The sequence below is a fragment of the Pogoniulus pusillus genome, chromosome 22 (assembly GCF_015220805.1).
Source record: "Pogoniulus pusillus isolate bPogPus1 chromosome 22, bPogPus1.pri, whole genome shotgun sequence".
Classification (NCBI taxonomy): domain Eukaryota; kingdom Metazoa; phylum Chordata; class Aves; order Piciformes; family Lybiidae; genus Pogoniulus; species Pogoniulus pusillus.
This window is the reverse complement of record NC_087285.1, coordinates 15,286,714-15,302,309: the sequence shown is the minus strand read 5'-3', so window position 1 is coordinate 15,302,309 and position 15,596 is coordinate 15,286,714. Positions and strand designations below refer to the sequence as shown.

The window sequence follows — 15,596 nt, the reverse complement described above, 5'->3', positions numbered from 1 at the left end:
GAGGTACCACTGTTGTCTGTGGAAATCGGAGCCACAGAGATGTGCAAGCTGGGAGTGTCTCCTCTTGAAACAGCTGTAGTGTCATGTTGGAGTCAGATGGGCTTTCTACCTGACCTGGTATGGCTTGTCATTTTTATCATTGCCCTTGTATGTGAGGATACAGGTTGCTGTTCAACTGCCTGATGAGTCTGGGAGCTCTGGCAGAAACCGAGGACATGTAAAGTAGTGTGGGAGTATACCAGGGCTGCTCCCACTCTCCCATGAACTCCCTTTGCAGCAAGCCTTGTCTCTTGCCTGTGTACCACTCCTAAGGTATGTCTTTTCTCCTGTATCTGTGCTACAGGAAAATGGGAGTGCCCGTGGCATCAGTGTGATGTGTGTAGTAAGGAAGCTGCCTCCTTCTGTGAGATGTGCCCCAGATCCTTCTGCAAGCAGCACCGGGAAGGCATGCTCTTCATCTCTAAGCTGGATGGACGTTTATCCTGCACAGAGCATGATCCCTGTGGGCCTAACCCTCTAGAGCCAGGAGAAATTCGTGAGTATGCGCCTCCCATAGAAGCCCTGGCTGATGGTGAGGACACTCAGCCACCAGAGCAGCCACCTGCAGACACAGACATGAGTGTTCAGCCTCTGGACAGTCTACCTCAGTCTGTGGCACTCAGACTGCAGTCACCAGAAAAGCCCCCTGCTACCCTTGCCCTGAGGCTGCCGCCAACAGACAAGCCCCCCACCACCGTAGCCCTGAAGTTGCAGCCATCAAACAAGCCCCCCACCACCCTGGCCCTTAGGCTACCTCCACCAGACAAACCACCTGCCACCCTGGCACTGAGACTGCCACCATCAAATAAACCCCCCACAACCTTGTCATTGAGGCTGAAGCCATGCAACAAACCCCCTACCACCCTGTCACTCCGGCTGCAGCCTTCGGACAAACCTCCCACCACCCTGTCACTCCGCCTGGAGCCATCGGACAGGCCCCAGGCTGCCCTGTCCCTCAGGCTGCAGTCGGAGAAGCAGCCAGTAGTTTTGGCACTGAAGCCTCAGCAACCCGACAAACCTCCTGCCAATGCAGTGCTGTGGCCACTGGATGAGTCCTCCAGTGATGATGCCACACAGCCTCATCTGCAGAGCAACTCTCCTCCAGGAACTCCACCATTGTTGGATGAGTCACTTGTTAGTGCTGATGCCCTGCAACTCCAGCTGTCAGATGAGCCTCAGGCTGTCCCTGGGGTTTTGGGGTTATCAGCCAAGTCTCTCATTGATACCAGGACCCAGCAGTCTGAACTGCTGGATGAGTTCCCAGCTAAATGCATGCATTCACAACTGTCAGACAGACTTCTCACCACGGTGGAGACCCTGCAGTCCGAACCAGAGGATGATCCTCCTGCGGCCAGTCAGCTTCAGCCATTGGACAGAATCTCTGCTCAGAGTCTGCAGCTTCGATCTATGGAAAAGGTTTCCAGCTCTGTGGCACCGCAGGTCCCAGCGCTGGAAATGGCGCCCAGTCCTGGGATGATGTGGCCTCTGCCCATTGAAAAAGTCCCTGGCTCCCCGGTCTCAAGGATCCTACCAAGAGAGAAAACTCCTGGATCGTCTGTGCCACGGACCCCATCTCCAGAGAAGGCTTCCTTCTCTGGGCTAGTGCAGGTCTCATCTGTGGAGAATGCTCCCAGCTCTGGGATGCCAGGTCCCCTGCTGCTGGAGAAGGCTTCTGCCTCAGGGATGCCACGGGTGCTGCCTCCAGAGAAGACTTCTGCCTCTCGGTCACCACATGTCCTGCCCACAGAGAAGGCTCTTGGCTCAGGGGCCTTGCGGATCCCACTCACACAGAAGGCTCTCGCCCCTGGGGTGCTGCGGCCTGTACCTCCAGAGAAGGCTGCTGACTCCGGGGCCCTGCGGGTCCTGCCTTCAGAGAAGGCTCTTGGCTCTGGAGCAGCTCGGCCTCAGCCCTTGGAGAGGCCTCTCACCCTTACAGCCCCATGGCCCCAGGCATCAGATAAGCTGGCTGCTGCTGTGGCTCCTCGGCCTCAGGCCTTGGACAAGCCTCTGGCTGTGTCAGCTCCAAGGCTGTTGCTGTCAGAGAAGGCGCTGCGGCCTGTCGACCAAAATGCTCAGCTGAAGGAAAGAGGAGCCTCAGCCGTGGAGTTGAGTCCGCAGCAGAAAGAGAGGACCATGTTAGCTGGTGAGCAAATCTCTTGGTCTGCTGGGAAAGCAGTGGCACATGTCGGACAGGTGTCTTGGCCTACAGAGAAACTACAGACGCACGAGCAAACCCACTGGCCCACGGCAAAAGCCCTGGCGCCTGCAGAGCAGCCTCCTCGGACAGCAGAGAAGCTACCAGAGACGACCCTTCAGCCCAGTTGGGAAGTTGCCTCAGCCCCTGCAGAGCAAACCCCTTGGACATCAGAGAGATTGCGTGCATTCGAGCAGACCCCTCGGCCCGCCAGGGAAGCGCCAGTGCCCCCGGAGCAGATGCAGTGGCTTGTGACGAACATTCAGACTATTGACCAGATTACCTGGCTGAGTGGGAAAGCACAGACTCCTCGGGGGCAGGACCCTTTGCCTGAACAAAACACAGCGCTGGCCTGTAACCAGGATTCTGTCTGTCGTGAATTGGCCGACTCAGAGCCAAAGTGAGGTTGGTGAATATGGGAGGCAGGTTTCAGGCTTTTAATGTTTAGGGAGGGGGAATCTTTGTTTTGGGTGTTTTGGTTTTATTTTTCGTTCACTTCCCTGAGCCCAGCCCCTAACCCATGCACATCACATCCATATTCTCTTGTAACATGAGCAAGGACATTCTCTTAAGCCTAAGTGTGGCTCAGCTGAAGGGAGAGAGCATTCATGACCTTTTCATCTTACTTTTACAAACAGTGAAGCTGAAATAAAGAGTCCACTCTGGATAAAAACCTCCAGTTCCATTGAAATGGTCACATTTTACTGATCCACTGTGTTCGAGCTCCAGCTCCAATTTGTAGGAGTGTTCCCAGGTACAGCTAGGGGGCTTGCCCTTCGTACTCTATTTAAAGGAAGCAGATCAGTCAGGCTGCCCTGTGACTGGAGATGTTTCAGGGGCCAGGCAGTGAGCAGTCAGGTGTGTGCCCTTGCCAGGCTTTGGTAGAAGCAGGGAAGGGGTTTGTTTGTTGTCTGCCCGGGTCTCTGTCCCTACAGGGTGTTGTTTTGCAAGGTTTGTATGTTCACTGAGATGTGCTGTGTGCATGGTTCACTGAAGTACAGGTATTGCCTCCAGCCAAGCTGGGAGAGGAGCCCACTCAGCTCACTCAGTGTGGTTTTCTCCAGGAATAGACTGTATCCATTTGAGCTCCTTTGTACAAAGCTACATTTGACCAGGCCCAAGAAACAGGGAATCCGAAGGAGTTCAGGGCAAAGAGATCTTGGAAGAAACCATCCTGCAGTTTTTTGTTCTCATGTCTTAATCTTTTAGCACAGGACACACAGAGTGTTTCCTGCACTTAAAAACATTGCAACCTATAAAACAGCAATAGTAGGGTAGGGCAGGGTGGGTTTCCCCGAGGTGCTGAGCACCACTCTGGCAGAGTGGTGGTGCTCCCTTTCAGATTTCCATCCAGTCTATTCTGTTGTCACCATGAGCCAGCAGACTGAGCAGTTTTTCTCCCCTTACCTCAAACATGTTCAGGACATGTTTTCGTCATACCTGGTCCTTCTCAGCAGCCAGATGTGCTGCCAGGCAGTGAGTGAAGCCTGTACTGTTCACTACACAGCATGGAGGCAAGGTTGCTGTAGCTGTGAGGACCCATCTCAACACCTTCCTCTTGGGTAGGTTCTGGCCTAACACTTCTGCAGCCAAAGGAGACTTGAATTAACTGGACTGTGTTGGTGTGCATGTGTGTGCGTGTCCTTCCAACTGAATAGTAGTTCTCACACTGGAACACAGTGGGCTCCAGCAGCTGGCTGGCTTTCTTTTTTCCCCTCTTGTCCTTTTTCCAGTTAAGATGCACCTGGTTTTACCAAGCTAGTGCTGTTTACTCAACCATTGAGGCAGAAGTTCACTTGGCCATGGTACTCATGAGGCAATCAGTAGAATCCTAGGGACTCGCACAGTAGCATTTGCAACCAACAGCACCTTCGTGAGTGACATGGCTCAGTCTGGGTGGGTTCATTGTCCTGCCAAGGAAGCACTGTTGACCAGCTCACTCACCCGGTCTCACAGCACATTACCTCCGTGATTTGCCTATTCAGGTGCCACAGCCTCAGAACTCTGCCAACAGACCCTTGCACAGCTCCAGTGTATCATTCTTCCAGACAAATCCTTGGGTCCCTTCCTGGAATGGGAATGTGGGGTTTGAAGCTGACCCTTTTCCTCTGTTATGGGAGGGGCTCCTTGTTCCCACCTGGTTTGCAAGTGCCTGCTGCTGCCAGAACAGGTGGTCCTGAGCTTTGTGGTTTTTGATGAAGGGAGGCAGACACTTGGACTGAGACAAATCCTGACCCACTCTCCTTGCCTGATGCGAGCACCCTGAGACGACACACTGCTGTAAAGGCCAAGTGTGCTGGGCATGAGGGGACATTACCAGTGCTATGGTGCATCTCTTTTCTAGTCCAAATCATTTCAGATCCTTTGTAGAATAGCTGTTGACTTCAAAAGCTTTGTGGCTTATGGAAACTTACTGTTCAGTGTTGTTTTTCCGGGAAGACTGGCAGGTCAGTTTCTGCTTGCTGCTGAAACTGGGGAAATGCAAGCAGCTTGTGTTTCTGCGGGACTCCTGCACAAAGGGAATCAGGACAACTCCTCAGAGCCATTGAGAGAGCAGATAATCTAAGGGCATTCATAACTTTCTTTTTTTTTTAAGAAAACAAAATTTAAATAGTAATGCTGTTCAGTATATTAAGTATTTATCTTGTGCAAGAAGGAAAATAAATCTTGACTTTACATTTATAGGCCTTCCCATGAGCTGGACTTAGTCACGTAGATTGTGTAAGTAGGGTTACCTCCATGCCAGCCACCCAGCCAGCTACAGCTGTAACCAGAAAGGTATCTGCACTGCTCTGTCCACCTCTGCTTCGCATTGTCACGTGTTAACTAGTTACTTGTTTCATGAAAAATAAACTGTGAATATTTTTGGTGCAGGCTTTTTTAAATCTGTAAAATGGAGAAGTTCTCAATGAATTCTCATAAGTGCAGGTTTGAAAAAAAAACAGATCACTTCTCTAAATCGTGTGCTCGTGTAGTGGGGTGAGGCTCACAGCAAGCAGCAGCAGGCTCTTACCCAAAAGCTTGTTTTGAACAGTGAATGTGGATTGAACCGTTGCATGGCATTTCAAACCCACAGCCTTATTCCTTGCATCTGTCTGTACTCTGCCTATCTTCTCCCTTCATGCCTTTTCTATAAGGATCCAGGTTTCTGACGTGCTTCCTTCTGGTCACTCTCGGAAAGGTCACTTCAGCATAGCTGGAAGGCTGCTCAATAAAATCAGTGTTTGGAAAATTCATTGAAGGAGGAAGCCAGCAAGCTACTCTTCGCTCCTCACCCTCCTTGGTCCCCTGAGCTATGCTGTCAGATCAGGAGGGCTTTTTCAGATGTGTGTGGGGCTTTCAGAGGGAGTAGTGGTGCTTTTAGGAATTAACATCTCTGCTGGGTCACCTCAAGACAGGCAAGGCCTCCCCAGGCGTGGAAGTATATCCCAGGAGTTGTGTCACCCTGTCTGTCCTCATGGCAGCAAAACCCTCACAAAAGCGATTCTGGGCTTCTTCAGCATTTGAGGCAACTTGCTGTTGGCAGCAGCTGGTAGCACTGCCTGGGAGGAGGAGAGGGGGATGTCCATACCAGAGTAACTAGGTTAATTGGTACCTTCAGAGCTCAGCCAGTTTGAGTCACTGGGGTTTTTGAAGGCAGAGGAAAACAGCATATAATACACAACCCTTGGCAAACCTCTCCTGAATGCTTCTGCTCTGTCCTCCACAAGCCCTTGTCCTAGGCTCAAACAGCTTTACTGCAGCCTCATAGTTAAGGCCACAGTGCTTATTTTCTGCTTCAAAGGAATCCAGTCACTTGCCCACTAACACTCCTGGGTCAGCTGCGACTGTAACCAGGATGAAGTGACTTGCGTTCAGTCACTGGTGGGGAGAGCTGCAGGAGCAGAATTGTAAGTGTAATCAGTTCTGCTCAGCACTGTGTCTCTTCTATCATCCCAGGGGGATGCGGGATGCTTATGGGAACTTTGCCCACTTGTAGGAATGTCTCTCCTTGTTCTGAAGGGGATGAAAGATTTGCTCCCATACAATGCTTCACCAATCAACACACTTGCTGTGAAGATAGCTTGGCTGCCACTGCTCAGAACAGTGGGCTCTGTCTCACGGTGGAACCAACTTCAGTGGTGGATTTTTGTGCTGAGCAGATGTCTCAGTTGACCTTTAGTGATGGAGAAGCTTTGGTGAGGGACTTGGGTGGACATGGGCTAGCGTTAGGGTCCCCCTGTCCAGGCAGGGGAGGAAGAACCACTTCAGGGCCTGTGGGATTGCCCCATGAGGGAGGTGGGCACAGGCAACTGTCTTGTGTGACTTGTCCCATCTGTACCAGCTTGCCGTCAGCCAGGACTCTGATGAATCTGGCATAAAAATGACCACTGTCAGAGCTATCTCCTACTCTATAACTTCACTAACTAGTTTGTGGTAGCTTGCTTTATTGATGTCCTTGTGAAAAAACTTTCCCTGTTGAAAAACCCACAAGATCCAGATTCAATTCAGTGCATAAATTATTCAGGTGGTGCTGAGGGTACATCGGTTGCAATTCAGGGTTAAGCCACCACAGGTTTGGCTTTGAAGGTGTATCTGTTAAAATTGACAAGATGAGAGATGAATCTACAGGACAGCAGCGTACTGAGGTGAGACAGTAGGGATTGAGGGTGCTAGAACAACTCCGTTTCACAGGAGGAAAGAAAGAGTGCAACCCTAACCCTGATACATCTCTGCAGTGTTTTGACCTGAGCATGCTGTGGATGTGTGCTCCTTCCTGGGCACCACAGCCAGCATTGTGGTGGGCGAGGGGGAGTTTGAGAAACCTCAGACCTTCAACACTTTATTTTTAATTTCAGCCTTCTGATTCTTGCTTAGTGTTTGGAATACTTGTAACCTGCTTGTAATGTGCTTTGCCCTAAATTACTGATAAGGCTTTGCCAGCCAGTGTTAAAGTGGCAAACTGTGCAGCTACTCCTGAAAGTACAGAGGGGCCTGCAAGGGCTTGCACCGTGTTTGATTGCCTGGGTTTTGTCCGTGCTAATTGATCATTTGTGATAGTGATGACACTGGTAGCAGCATTTGCAGCTAAGGCTGTGCTCTTGCAGCAGTATGGCCACCCCCATGGCTCCTAGGGCCTGGGAGATGGGATGCTGGAGCCTGGGGACTGCTCTTCTGCTTGCTTGGCTTCAACCGCGGTCTCAGCCTGTGGGGTGGCAGTGCTATCACTTAGCTGAAGGCGGGAAAAGGCAAAATTTCTGCTTGTGGTCCTCTAAAAATGACAGAATCAAAGTCTAGTGCAGGGAGGCGGAGTGCATGAGCATAGGCTGGAGAAGTGACAGTGATGGACAGTCCCTACAGCACTGAATCTACCTCCTAGGGAAATCTGAGAAATGGGTGTTGTGATGGCCTATTTCAAGGTGACATTCTAATCAGTTTGCCCTTGGCAAAGCACTTGGGCTATTGTGGTGCTATTGTAACCTGTTCGGCAGCTCAGCACAGTAGGGCTGAACTCACGGCTCTTAGCCTGCGGGCTGGGGGTTTCTTTGCCAGTTGAATCCTGTCCCCTGATAGCTGGGGCTGGGCTTCAGCACGTGTGACAGAAACAAGACAAGGCGTGACTTGGTTCCTTGAATTTACGATGGTTTTGAGACTCAAACCAGTGTGCCAGTGGGCCCCGTGAGCACAGGGAGCGAGTGGAGCCACACGAAGCAAAGCAGGCGTCCGCTAACTGCATGTTCTTTGTGTCCGTTTGGTACTGAGCTGGTTTCAGTTTTTGCCTTTTTTTTTTTTTTTTTTTCCTTTCTTTGCCCTGATGTTTCCAAGTTGTTGACTTCAAGGAACTGGGTTTTGTGTATTTTTTTAGACACTGGGAACTTGTTAAAGGAAAAGCAGCAGCACCGGGAGACTAAAGATGGAGCATGGCTGGCACTGAGGGCAGCCCCTGCCTGTGTGGATGGGAGGAGGTGAGGTGCATTGGAGCAGGCAAGGAGCAGCTTTCCCTGCTATAGGTAGCAGATGTCTTCTGGCAGTGGTACTCCTGGCCCTATTCAGCCGTAGTGCTGAGCTCCGTGCTCTGCCAGCTTGCTCGCCTCCAAGACACCAAACATGTCACGTACTGCACCTGGCATTGAATGTCCCCTGCCACCCTCCACTTGGTGGGGGTCCTGACTGCTGGCCGCTTACTGCCCAGAGATATGGTGGGGCCACCCATGGCAGTGGTTGAAGCTGTGAGCAGGTTTGCTCAGGGAGTGGGGGAAGTCCTTGGTGTGAGCAGCCCCATGCTGCATTTGTCTCCCATTGAGGTCTGCTGTCCGTAGAGTGTGGAGGCAGAGAAGGGGTCCCCTGGAGGGTCTTAAACCCTGGAGGGAAACCTGATGGAAGTCAAAAGTGCCTGGCTGAGGCAGGGGTCAGCCAGAGCTGCAAGCAGGCACTGGGGTGAGCACAGCAGGGGGCACATGTGGCTGCTTGGGCCTGGCCAGGGTTCATCTGTCAGTTCTAAGAGGGAACACCAGAGCAGGTGAGAGAAACGTACATATTTCCAGCATGTATATTATTTTTAGAAGAGGGAGAGGGGGGAGTCTTGGACCATTGATTACTTTCATTTTGCTCCCCTTAGACTGTTGGCTGTGTATGTGAAACTTAAAATGAAAAGAGGGTTGCCCTGCCCAGGTGCTCCCAGAACATGTACTGTAATTCTTTGTACATAGAAGAAAAATTACTGTAAAGTAAAGTTTAACTTTACTCTCGATGTCCTCTTGTGGTTTGTCTTGCTGTGTGAAGCGAATTGGGCTGTGCTCAGGCACCCAGGGCAGGGATGAGAGAGCCCTGGCAGGGGCACAGGCAAGGGGATGGCTCAGACCACAATGTGTTTTATTTACATTGTACACCCCGAGAGAAGACACTTAAATCTGCAAAGAATCGAGAAGCATCTCTGAGAGAATAAGTTACAGCCCCTGCTGGGCCACAGCAGTGACCTGGGGAAGCAGCTCCTGCAAACGCTGGATGACAGACAGTCCGCAGGGATGCTGTCCTGTGGTGCCCAGCACTGCAAGGCAGCCCTCTGCCACTCCACATGCCAGGAAGAGAACAGTCCATGAGGCTGCACACCGCTACAGCATTGCGGATGGGCCTATAAAACTAAAACACAGCAGGTAAAAAACCGGAGGATCCCGGAGCATGCCAGCTGCCCGGTAGGCAGCAGCAGTTCCCTTTTGGCAGGAGGTCTCAGTGGTGGCAGCAGCTGTAGAAGTAGGCACTGCTTCTCTGGCCCAGGTCGACACTCTTCTCTTCTGGAAGAGAGCAGGGGCACTAAGCTGCTGACATGTCCATACCCTGATACTGTGTGGGAGCCCAAAAGCTTCTGGGCCCAGGCCTGGGCAGTGGCAGGTCCCAGGGGGGAGGGATTTGGTGTCCTAACAGAAGTGGCAGGGCTTACAGCCGCAGCACCTCCCAGGGGTGATGGAGCTGGGTTGAGCATGCCTAGACAGGCCTGAGGCAGAGCTGAGCACTGGTCCTGCAGCTAGGCAAGGCTCCTGGCTGCTGCTTAGCCAAAAGCCATCGGTGGTCCAATTGGGCAAATGTGCTGAAGCAGGCATAAGCGGAGATGATGCAGTCCTGAGAGGAACCAAGCTTGGCAGAACAACCCCAGCATGAAGCTGCAGCAGCCCCTGGCAGGGTTGGGGTGAGGCAAGTCCCTATCAGACCCCACAGCACTGGTCCTCCATATTCTCCCCAGAGGCACCTGCACCCTGCAGCATGGTACAGGCTGCCAGGGGAAGGACAGATCGTGTCTGCTCACCTGTCATCACCTGGAAAACAGTGAAGTGGATGTAGTCCTCGGCCACCTTCTGGAACAGCTCATCTACGGGCAGAGTGGGTTGGGTAGGGTAGGTGTGGGCAACTCCGCCACTGGGCAGGACAGAGCTGGCAGTGAGGGAGCCTACTCACCTACACTCTGGCCTGTCTTACTGGAGGTCTCAAAATGCTCTGCTTTGATCTCTGAAACAAGGAGTCAGGTTAGTGTCTGCTGTGGGTGTGGGCTGTGGCCCCGCAGGCTCAGGTCCTTCCTGAGTTACCTCTTAGACACAGCTGCGGGCAGGAACTCGGAACACGGCTTCACTGCTGTCCCCTCAGCCCAGCTCACCACGTGCCTGCCCATGTCAGGACATGCTGTGCCCAGAAGTCCCTGGCAGACCCAGGGCCTAGAGCCACCAGAACTGTAGATCCAGGGCAAGGGTGGAGCCCATGGATGCAATACCTCCATTCCACCCCACACCAACTAGGTGCTGTAGGAGCCTGAACGAGACTTGCACTACCCCGCTACAAGCATCTTCTCCCACCACAGTGCCCGCTCATACCATCAGCATAGTCCTGCACATCGTGGAAGTCCATACCCCGCTTCCTCCTGTCCTCCTCCAAAAGATCACTCTTGGTGCCACATAAGTAGATCCGGCAGCCCTGCGGCAGGAGAAAGGTGGTCCTGACACTGCCACCAGCACTGCCACAGCTCCCCTTCCCCTCAGACATGGCTCTGCAGCCTGCCTTGCCCGGCTCAGCCGTACCTCCTCGCAGTTCTGCAGCTCATTAACCCAGAACTTGGCTCGCTGGAAACTGCTGCTGTCGGTGAGATCTGGAGAGAGGAGTCAGGGTCTGTTCCCTCCCTCGTGTGCATAACCCTGACCCATTGGTGTCATCCCCTGCCCATAGCACAATGCTCTTACCGTAACAGACAATAGCGGCCCGTGCACCACGGTAGTAGATGCGGCTCATAGCCTCGTAGCGTTCCGAGCCAGCTGTGTCCTGGAGGTGACAGGGAAGTGCTCAGCTGGTGACAGGTCTCCATGCTAGAGGAGTGCCACTGAGGATGGCGATGAGATGCTGCCATGGCCCTCACCCCTGCACTCACCCAAATGCCCAGGGTTACCGTCTGTTCCCCCACGGTCATCACCTTGGCCACGAAGGCAGCACCAATTGTCTGGAAGAGAAGCAGCAGCAGTAGGGGCCGGCCCAGGGGAGCCGGCCCGAGCACATGGTAGCATCTTGCTTAGGGATGCGCACGACATTGACCCGGGAACTCGCGGGAACCCAGCTGGGAATGAGGCAAAGGGACGAGGGGGACTGGCCTCTGGGAACATGCAGCAGGACAATAGCCCGGGGTCGCGGAAGCCATCGACACGGGGACGAGGAGTCCTGCGCTGGCATTTCGCCTGGGAACACGGGGGGAACCCGAGGGCCGGGGGACACAGTGGGGAAACGAGGGCAACGACCCAGGTAGGTGGGAGGGATACAGGGGTTCGCCAGCCTGGGGAGGAGAAATGGAACTGTCCCTGGGACGAAAAGGTAGCGCTGCGCGGCCGCGGGGGCAGATCGAACCGGGGCCGGCGTGAAGCAGGCCCGGTGCGCGGTGACTCACGTTCTGGTAGGGGCCAGGCCGGAAGCGGCGGTGGGCGCAGCGCTCCACCAGGCTGCTCTTGCCCACGCCCTCCTGCCCCAGCAGCACCACCTTGGCGTCCACCCGCCGCCCGCTCATCGTCCTGCCGCCGCCGCGGGGCGGGGCGGGGCCGGCGCGGGGCGGGGCGGGGCCGGCGCGGAGCGGGGCGGGGCCGGCGCGGAGCGGGGCGGGCGCGGCGGAAGCGCGGTGCGCGGCAGGGGCGGAGCCAGGAGCGGAAGGTCGCGGAGCGAAGAGGAAGTGCGCGGCGGGGCGGGCGGAGGCCGCATGGCGGCCGCCCAGGAGGCTCGGGCCGGAAAGGGAACAGCGGTGTGGGCCTGAGCAGCGGCGGCGGCGGCCCATGGGGAAGTACTGTGCTAGCCTGGGCGTCCTCAAGGGGCCCTGGGACCAGGTGTTCGCCGCCTTCTGGCAGCGCTACCCCAACCCCTACAGGTGCGCCGATATCCGCCGCGGCCTTCCGCCCTCTGCCAAGGGATCCTCTGGGCTTCATGTCCCCCACCCCGGTCCCTTTCGCGGGGGTCTAACGGGGACAAAGCCCACTGCATGCTCCATGCCAGAGTTTTCTTGTTTGGGAGCCCTACATTAGGGGTTCCCTGTAGGCCGCTGGTTCGTCTTCCCCCTTAACACTACAGTCCTCTTGCCCTGCAGTGCCTGAGGGTTCCCAGCCGCAGGGTGGTTGCTGGCGAGTGGCAGGGCCCGACAATTTCTTCCTCCTGTCCATTGTAGCAAACATGTCCTGACCGAAGACATTGTTCATCGGGAGGTGACGGCGGACCACAAGCTGCTGTCCCGGCGGCTCCTGACCAAGACCAACCGGATGCCCCGCTGGGCGGAGCGCTTCTTCCCAGCCAACGTCGCCCACTCCGTCTACATCCTGGAGGACTCTATTGTGGACCCCAAGAACCGAACCATGACCACATTCACCTGGAACATCAACCACGCACGTCTTATGGTAGGTACCCACAGGCAGGAATGCAGTTTGGTGTGTGCCTAGGTGCTGGTCAGTGTTCACAGCCGAGTTGTGCCTCATGCAGGTGGTGGAGGAACGCTGTGTGTACCAGGTGAACCCAGAGAACAGCAACTGGACCGAGGTTAAGCGGGAAGCCTGGGTCTCTTCCAGCCTGTTTGGCGTCTCACGGGCTGTCCAGGTGAGCACTGTCAAACACTGAAGTACCACTATGTATCCTCTCACTGGAGAGACCTTAAAGCTGCCGCTCTCTTTGCTCTCCCCCTTCCTCTGTGCTGTTTTTTTCCACTCTTTACCCTAATTTTCCCCATACCTATGAATTCTTGGGATCCATCACTGCTGGTGAGCTTGAGCCCACTAGATGTTTGGAACTGGCCAACCTGGGACAAAGCCCCAGGGCCTGTTTGTGACCAGGAAGCTGGATTTGCACCTTCACTGAGTTTTCCCTTGCAGGAATTTGGTCTGGCCCGGTTCAAAAGCAACGTGACCAAGAGCACCAAGGGATTTGAATATGTGCTAGCTAGAATGCAAGGTGAGCACCCAAGAGCAGACTGGGACTAGCTGGAATGGCTCTCTTGGAGTTATAGGTCATACTGGGAACACTCTGGTCAATGGGCAGGTCATGGCTTGAACTAATCCAACTGTGAAATCCTTGCCTTTGCCCCTGTGTCTTGGCACAGCCTGCTTTTCCTGAGCAAATCAGCCAGGCAGCACTGTCAGGGCTGGGCAGGGGTGGAGTACAGGCAGGGGTGGAACACAGGAGAGACAGAAGCTGTCACGTACCTGCAGTTGCTCTTTGCAACATGCCCTGACACATGCAGGTCAGGAGCACTGTGTTATTTCCTACTGTGTGGGGAAGTAATGGGACCAATCTGGCTTGCATTGGCTGGCAGTCCTGTGCCAGTCAGGGCGGGGACCTGCTGGAGCTGGCTTAACAACTTCCATGTTACAGGAGAAGCTCCCTCCAAAACACTGGTGGAGACAGCGAAGGAAGCAACTGAGAAAGCCAAGGAGACAGCCCTGGCTGCTACAGAGAAAGCAAAGGACTTGGCAAGCAAGGCAACCACCAAGAAGAAGCAGTACGTGTGAGGGGTCCAGCACAGGTGGGCACTGGCTGCACCAGAACAGATAGGAGCCTCCTTAGATTTTATATTTTTAAACAAACTGTATAAGTCTGACAATCAGCTGCTGTTAGATGCTCTCTGAGATGTAATTATCATTAAAGAATCTGTTCCCACCTCTGACACAGCCTGGGGCTGGCCTGGCTACAGAAAATTCCTTGTTCCCCCTGATCTGGAGGCCCAGCCCAGTGCTGGGGTTCTATGCATACAAGCAAAACACAGGCAGGAGTTTAAGCAAATGCCTTTACTAGAATAGTGTTGAGTACATACAAGAGAGGGTAACAGTTGTGGGAGCGTGAAGGCAGGTTAACGTGCTCACTTGCCCTTCCTGGCTCTCCAGGTATGGCAGAGCCCTCCTGTAGCCATGTCTGCTGGGGGCAGTGCTGGCCCTCACCCATGCCAGGCAGCCCCCAACCCGCCAGCTTGCTTGGGGGTGCATGGAAGGGGTGTCTCTAACTGCCAGGCCCTGTAACAGTGCATTGCATTGCACAGTGTGTGCCACAGTGCTGTCAGCCCTGTGCACTCAGCACAGGGGCCAGCAACGCTCAGTGGGACAGCAGTGGAGGGATTAAGTTGGGTGCTTGTCCCTACCAGTGGCACCTTACCCAGGCAACCGTGAGGAGGCCTGATGAGGCTGCATTTCCTGCGGAGGTGGGCAGGGAGGAGGCAAGCAGGTAGTGCAGGAAAGGCAGCAGGCAATGTCAAGATGCAAGGCCACAGGGACTGGAGTAGCTGTGGTCCCTCCCAGTGCCGACACTGGGCAGCAGATCCCCTCCAAACACTGCAACATCCACTGCACCATCCACTTCTATCTCGTCATCCTCTGGCCAACGGAGAGCCCAGGTCACACCTCTGACAGTCTCCCCTCCCTTTCCTACCCGCCCATATTCTCTCCACTAACCTCCCTCAGAGGGCTCCGAGAGTTGGGACGAATCTAAACTGTCAGCTCGTGTCCGTTCCCCACCACCAGCAGGCGAGAGAAGCTGTTCCAGTCGCTGCCGCAGGCTCCGTTGCCGGTTATGTAGGCGGTCCTTAGCCCTCCGTGCCCTCAGCTCCTGCTCCTCCAGCCTCTGCAGTGACCCCATGAGTTGTGAGTAGGGTCCCGAGCAGGGCTGCCTATTTGAGTGATGTCAAGAGGTACCAGGGTCATCGCCCTCACCTGGATGTGAAGCCGGGCACGATGTAGGAGATTCAAGGTGGTGTAACGAGCCGGCCCTGCGCCCACTGGCACCTGCTGCTTCAGTCGTTCCAGACAGCAACGGAGATGGGCTCTCCTGCGGCCGGGCGCAGAGGTGGACGACACAACGGTCAGCCCCAGAGCAACACGGGCACGGCCACCCACCCCCTTGCCCCTCGCCACATGCCGGTACCTGTGCTTCTCCAGCGCGTTGTGCACCGACCTGCGGGAGAAGCCCCTGGTGATCAGAACCTATGGTACCGGTCGTGTTACTCCCTTACGTCCTCCCCGCTTCCCTCAGCCCCGTCGCTCACCGGACGCTGCCCACGGGCCGGCGGGGCCGCGCAGGGCAGAGCGAGGCGTAGCCGTGCTCGGCCTCGGCCAGGCCCGGCGGACCCCGGGTCCCGGCCGTCCCGCACTCCCGACGCTCCAGGAACTCGGCCGCCTGCAGCAGCACCTGGATGCTGGTGACCGCCGACTCCATGTCTGAGGTGGGGGGGAGGGCGGCAGGGGCACGCCGCGCTCCCATTGGCTGCGAGGAGCTGACGTCAGCACGGCGGGGAAACAAATTCGGGCGGGAAAGTTCGTGCTTCAAATTTGAATCGCGGGGAGGGGCGCGGCGGGAAGGGACGGAACGCGACGCGCCCCCAGCGCCACGCCCACCCGCG

At 55.1% G+C, this 15,596-nt stretch overlaps 4 protein-coding genes across 6 annotated transcripts in view; 2 read left to right on the top strand and 2 right to left on the bottom strand.

Moving 5' to 3' along the window:
* Positions 1 to 8,963, top strand: part of NSD1 (nuclear receptor binding SET domain protein 1) — a 67,081-nt gene extending 58,118 nt beyond the window's left edge. For 2 of the 3 annotated variants that reach the window (XM_064161880.1, XM_064161879.1), the window contains exon 23: positions 344 to 8,963. In XM_064161880.1, the coding sequence (XP_064017950.1) occupies positions 344 to 2,637 (2,294 nt within the window). In that variant the 3' untranslated portion in view covers positions 2,638 to 8,963. The remainder of the gene's footprint in view (positions 1 to 343) is intronic. The other variant, XM_064161878.1, reaches the window with a different exon arrangement.
* Positions 8,964 to 9,064: 101 nt separating this feature from the next.
* RAB24 (RAB24, member RAS oncogene family) lies at positions 9,065 to 11,786 on the bottom strand. The gene is made up of 8 exons (XM_064161881.1): positions 11,628 to 11,786; positions 11,121 to 11,189; positions 10,936 to 11,014; positions 10,777 to 10,844; positions 10,573 to 10,672; positions 10,163 to 10,213; positions 10,014 to 10,076; positions 9,065 to 9,504 (listed from the first exon to the last, which is right to left on the bottom strand). The coding sequence occupies exons 1-8, from the start codon at positions 11,742 to 11,744 to the stop codon at positions 9,440 to 9,442; spliced, it is 612 nt and encodes a 203-aa protein (XP_064017951.1). The 5' UTR covers positions 11,745 to 11,786; the 3' UTR covers positions 9,065 to 9,439.
* A 91-nt stretch (positions 11,787 to 11,877) lies between these two features.
* Positions 11,878 to 13,874, top strand: PRELID1 (PRELI domain containing 1). The gene is made up of 5 exons (XM_064161877.1): positions 11,878 to 12,095; positions 12,390 to 12,615; positions 12,698 to 12,811; positions 13,084 to 13,162; positions 13,583 to 13,874. Exons 1-5 carry the CDS (start codon positions 12,004 to 12,006, stop codon positions 13,717 to 13,719), a joined length of 648 nt encoding a protein of 215 aa, XP_064017947.1. The 5' UTR covers positions 11,878 to 12,003; the 3' UTR covers positions 13,720 to 13,874.
* A 106-nt stretch (positions 13,875 to 13,980) lies between these two features.
* MXD3 (MAX dimerization protein 3) lies at positions 13,981 to 15,439 on the bottom strand. Its single transcript, XM_064161876.1, has 5 exons — positions 15,243 to 15,439; positions 15,122 to 15,151; positions 14,911 to 15,025; positions 14,653 to 14,821; positions 13,981 to 14,574 (listed from the first exon to the last, which is right to left on the bottom strand). Exons 1-5 carry the CDS (start codon positions 15,410 to 15,412, stop codon positions 14,453 to 14,455), a joined length of 606 nt encoding a protein of 201 aa, XP_064017946.1. The 5' UTR covers positions 15,413 to 15,439; the 3' UTR covers positions 13,981 to 14,452.
* Positions 15,440 to 15,596: the final 157 nt, after the last annotated feature.

Bases quoted from the DNA above. Each gene is read 5' to 3' on its own strand.
- RAB24 (XM_064161881.1), bottom strand. From the start codon at position 11,744: ATGAGCGGGCGGCGGGTGGACGCCAAGGTGGTGCTGCTGGGGCAGGAG. The intron at 11,190-11,627 runs GTGAGTCACCGC...CTTCTCTTCCAG, and splicing joins GGCCTGGCCCCTACCAGAAC to ACAATTGGTGCTGCCTTCGT. The intron at 9,505-10,013 runs GTGAGCAGACAC...GCTCTCTTCCAG, and splicing joins TGTTTTCCAGGTGATGACAG to AAGAGAAGAGTGTCGACCTG.
- PRELID1 (XM_064161877.1), top strand. From the start codon at position 12,004: ATGGGGAAGTACTGTGCTAGCCTGGGCGTCCTCAAGGGGCCCTGGGAC. The intron at 12,812-13,083 runs GTGAGCACTGTC...TTTCCCTTGCAG, and splicing joins GCGTCTCACGGGCTGTCCAG to GAATTTGGTCTGGCCCGGTT. The intron at 13,163-13,582 runs GTGAGCACCCAA...TCCATGTTACAG, and splicing joins TGTGCTAGCTAGAATGCAAG to GAGAAGCTCCCTCCAAAACA.
- MXD3 (XM_064161876.1), bottom strand. From the start codon at position 15,412: ATGGAGTCGGCGGTCACCAGCATCCAGGTGCTGCTGCAGGCGGCCGAG. The intron at 15,026-15,121 runs GTACCGGCATGT...GCCCGGCCGCAG, and splicing joins AACGCGCTGGAGAAGCACAG to GAGAGCCCATCTCCGTTGCT. The intron at 14,575-14,652 runs GTTAGTGGAGAG...TCCGTTGGCCAG, and splicing joins CTCGGAGCCCTCTGAGGGAG to AGGATGACGAGATAGAAGTG.